This window comes from Ziziphus jujuba, chromosome 2 (assembly GCF_031755915.1).
Source record: "Ziziphus jujuba cultivar Dongzao chromosome 2, ASM3175591v1".
Taxonomy (NCBI): Eukaryota; Viridiplantae; Streptophyta; class Magnoliopsida; order Rosales; family Rhamnaceae; genus Ziziphus; species Ziziphus jujuba.
Genome location: NC_083380.1, coordinates 24,679,927 through 24,684,931, shown reverse-complemented (window position 1 = coordinate 24,684,931; position 5,005 = coordinate 24,679,927). Strand labels below are relative to the sequence as shown.

General features: G+C 31.2%; 1 protein-coding gene across 1 annotated transcript; it reads left to right on the top strand.

Moving 5' to 3' along the window:
- The first annotated feature begins 1,080 nt into the window (after positions 1-1,080).
- On the top strand, positions 1,081-3,391 carry LOC132800760 (uncharacterized). The gene is made up of 5 exons (XM_060815020.1): positions 1,081-1,123; positions 1,538-1,679; positions 1,930-2,062; positions 2,151-2,309; positions 3,083-3,391. The coding sequence occupies exons 1-5, from the start codon at positions 1,081-1,083 to the stop codon at positions 3,389-3,391; spliced, it is 786 nt and encodes a 261-aa protein (XP_060671003.1).
- Positions 3,392-5,005: the final 1,614 nt, after the last annotated feature.

The window sequence follows — 5,005 nt, the reverse complement described above, 5'->3', positions numbered from 1 at the left end:
TAAAATTAAACAATAGATAAATAAATAATTAATCAACAAATAAATAAATAAATGAGAATATTTATAAATAAGAAAAATAGTTTTATTTTTTTTTTTTAATTTTCGGCTGCTGACATCAACATGTTGACATCTTCAAATGGCACATTATGATGATGTCCGCACAAACACCAAACAACCTGTCGTTTCTTTCATCTCCTTCAGCCAACCGGGTCATGAGTCAACCCAGTTTCACTACAAGCAAGTCACGTGACTCGGTTTCGAACCTAGCCAAAACCTTGTCGTTCCAGCCTTTTTTTCTGACCATATTGTTACCATCCGTTTGTCCTCAACATGATAACCATAACCCACACATCAATTTCACCCAAAATTAACCAAAAATACAATTCCCAAACCCAGGTTTTATTCGGCCACGGGTTCTCAAGTTTTGCCAAATTTCAAAATGTTTCAGTTAACACTCAAAACTTATTCAATTCCACATAGAGAACAAGATCCAACAATACCCATATCATAAATTCATGTAAAACCCAATTTTCTCAATATTTTGCAAAAGCAATATACGGCCAATATTTTTACAATTTTTTTTTTTTTTAGTGAGTATATACGAGTCGAGTCACACATATATATATATATATATATATATATATATATATATATATATATATATATGTATATATATATATATATTTCACAGACCATAAACATATAATCTCCGATTAATCAAGGAGGAGCAAACAATAATAAAATAAATATCATGTAATCAATATATACAGATCAATGATGAATGGCCGAAACACAGATCAATATTCACTATGCTAATTGAGTTATTATCACGACAAATTACAAGGGAATTCACTATGTATATTAACCATGCTCTAATACCAATTGTTAGAATTTACGGATCTAAATTATAGATGATAAATTCCATTGGAGCATAAATTACTAACCTCCAAACATAGCCATTGATAAATTAAATCTTTAATCCTGTAAACTAGAAAATAATGTAAAGTAGCACCTATGGACACACTACTATCAAACCACTCTCTACTGATCTCTAAAAACTCTAATCACAAAAAATACAGCATGTATCTATTTGCTTGTCCTGGACCTTTTATAGTCTCTACAGGTCAGACTTACCCATTAATTTTAACGCACACAAAATAATAATAATTTAATAATATAATAATAATAGAAAAATATGGATAAGTCATTGGGCTTATAAAAAGAGTTGGCCCTCCAGTCAAATGGGTCAACCAGAATATTACAGAGAGTGTGTGACCAAGGGCCTACTATAAAATAATAAAATAAGTCAGTCCCACTAATGACATAAATGGGCCCTGTAAGTGAGTAATCGATTATGCTAAATTTACAATTATTAATTTATCTAACATTAAGTGTAATGCTTTTGTTTGTGATTTGATTAAATTTGCCATGAAAAAGAGAGTTCATAAGTTTGAGTTAGACTTTACAATTGTTAATTCTTCAATTTTGGAATCCAAGTATACTTTTCCTAAAAGACTTTGTCTAATTGCTTTTGAAGTTCTTAATCTTAAGTCTGTTGATGTGAGTGGAGAAGTTATTGAGCGGTTCTTGTCAAATTGTCATGTTCTTGAACGATTGAGTGTGTATGATTTCGAAACTTTGATTCGTCTAAAAGTTGTGGGCCAATCACTCACATTAAAGTACTTAGTTCTACAAGATTGTCCTTACATTGGAAGAATAGAGATTAGTGCCATGAATTTCACTATACATGCTAAGATGCGGTGAAACTAAATTTGTTTTGGGGAATGTACCTAAGCTTGTTGAGCTTTCCATTATAGATCGGCACCATAACCATGTCATCAACCAGGTTTCATGTTGCCTTTCTCAGCTAGAAATTCTAAGAGTCGGTACATTTCAGAGGCAATTAAGTGTATGAAAATGTTGATGCAGGTTTTTCTTTTTTCTGTTGGATTATGTTATTACATTGCTTTCCATTATAGATCGGCACCATAACCATGTCATCAACCAGGTTTCATGTTGCCTTTCTCAGCTAGAAATTCTAAGAGTCGGTAACATTTCAGAGGCAATTAAGTGTATGAAAATGTTGATGCAGGTTTTTCTTTTTTCTGTTGGATTATGTTATTACATTTACTCTTTGTTTGGTTTGTCAGGTTTCCAAGATCGGTGAAGTAATTCCTAATCCTATATTAACAAATATGAAGCATTTGCATTTACTTGTCGATATCAGCGTACATGTTTTTCGTCAGTTAAATTCAATCATGAAAGCATTTCCTTGCCTGCAGAGACTTTTGCTTGCGTTGTCGTATTTGGTATGTTTACTTGGTAGATTACATAGGAAACCTTGCTATTTGTGTCTAGTTCCACTTGATATAGCATTTTCATGATCTGTGCATACCATTTTTTGATTAAAAAGTTTAGTTTCAAAAGCCAAATTATGTTTTGTCAATATAATGAAAGGAGATTGTTGATTAAAATGTGCAATTTAAACATGTAGTACTTCTGTTGTAGTTTCATCAAGTTGATTAAATGTTCAGTTCAGAAGCGTAGTACTTTTGTTTTTAATGAATGATATAATAAGATAGGGTTCTCATTTCTTGAGTTATCCTATAATGTTGAAATCAGAGATATCTGAGTATTTGAAAACAAATAGTATGAATCATAACGCAAAGGATAAATTAAATGTTGTAGGATTTTAGTTTGTAATTACAAGACATGAATTATTGATAAATTAAGCATCTCTCTTTCACGAATTCTCAGGTCATTGGGATTGTGGTGGATAGATGATGTCCTGATCCCAATAGAGATGACCTCAATTCCATTATCATGTTTTTTGTGCGAAACAGAGGCCTCAATCTGTGATGAGACTTCAGTTCAATGAAACTTTCCATCAATCTAGGAATATTGTCAATACGATAGTTTGCATTCCAATATATTGATAGTATACTGCCTTTGATCTGTGAGGAGTTTTGCTCTTTCAAATGTTGTATATGAATGATGGTTGCTATTGATGGAAATTGTATTTGATGTAGATTTTTGTCGTACTTGTAGTTGCATGAGTACTGACTTGTTTTTAATGATGCAGTTACCTCTCCAAAGATGTAAGGAGTGTTATGGAGAATATACAAAAGCAGATAATTGCTGTTATAATAATAACCTTAAGGTAGTGGAAATATTTGGCTACTATGGTCATGAAAAAGTTGATGAATTTGTCATGAATGTTATAGAAAATGTTGTTACAGTGGAGAAAATCATTATCGATCCTCGCGATTGGTTTTCTTTTCCTTTGGTAGTATCTGATGATGTGGAAGATATCTGGGAGCACGCCAGAATTCATGCTATGAAGGAGCTAAAATCCAAAGTTCCTTCAACTATAGAATTTGTATGCTCATGATAATGATAATTGCTTTAAACTAATCTAGATTTCTTTTTTTTTAATGTGGTCTGTAACTGAAAGAACCTCTTATCTGTGTAAATTGGTGTTTTATTTTTCAAACCAGGTGAGACTATGCTTTTTTTATGTTCTTTTTGGGATGAAGAAGGTGAGAATATGTGTATTTCTGAATTTTGGCATTCCACAGCTCACTTACTAGCTCTGCAGCTTCAAGAAGCTCATCCCGCAATATACTCGCAAGGACTTCCATCTTAATAGCTTGCATGTTTTCAGTCTGTGTATCCAAAATAATAATAAAAACACAAATCAATACCTCACTAAACAAGGATAGAAGAAATTTTGCATATCTAATTAACAAAACAAGTAGCTTATTTGGGGACAAAGTTTCAATTTTTTTTTTTTCCCTGTGCTGAGTGTTATATGTGGTTGGGTTCAAAATGATATTTTCAAGTCCACCAGCATTAATGACAACATTTAATCAAGTGCACCAAACATGTTCTTCAAAATCAAAAGGGGTCAAGTGTTAATACCATGAGGAGAAAGGTCTCATCCACCGGAATTAATGCCTTTTTTTTTTTTTTTTTTTGGTTAACTGCCAAATCTACCCCTATACAATAAGAAAAGGTGATATTTCTTTGTTATTTCCCCTGCCTTTTTTTTTCAGCTTTTCTTAACGAGTTTAGTTTCAGCATGACAAAAGTTGCTTAAATATTGATTTTTCAGTCGAGTCATTGTTTTATTGTTTTGTGTTGCATCTCCAAAAAAAAAAAAACAAAAACAAAAACAAAAACAAAAACAAAAACAAAAAAAAAAAACAAAATCCTATCTTCATTTCCTTTAGTTACAAATATAATTAGAAAAACAAGGCAAACAAAAATTTCCCATTCATTTAAGTACTCATATGTACATTTGTAATACATCTAAACTTAGGCAAATATACTTATTAGGACAAGGTGGTAACATTTTATCTTTCAATAGTCCTTTGACACACTGAAACATAATGCATTTAATAAAATGGAATACCAACACAGATAATATGTTTTAAAAAATTTCAATACCAAAAGTCAACAGAATAATAAGAGTAAATTACCAAAAATTAGCAATAGCTACTCAAGAACAAACAATGCTTCGCTGTGGATTAATAAAAGTTACTCTCATCTTATGAATACACCAAAACCCAACTAAATTTTAATGCTTCAACAAATTCAAGACTATCATGATTGGAAATCAAATCAAATCAAATGGACTGAGAACCAAGCTAACAAACAAAGCAAAATCAATTAAATAGCTTCCAAGACACAAGCAAGATTGAGAGCCTAATCAGAAATTGAGGATATAAAAAGAACAAAAGATGTGAGATAAAATGAGAATATACTTCAAGATAGATACCTCAGGAATTCTAAAATACCTCAACCCCTAATAGAGTATAGGTAAAATATTGATTTGTGAATATTAAATTTTTCATAATCAGAGTAGTTAGTAAAAATCCAACTTAACAGTTTTAGTTTTATGTACTGATCAAAATATATATAAATGATTTTCTTTTTATGTGTATATATATATATATTGTAACACCCCGTCCCAAAGTACAACGGAAATTTTCCAACTTTGATC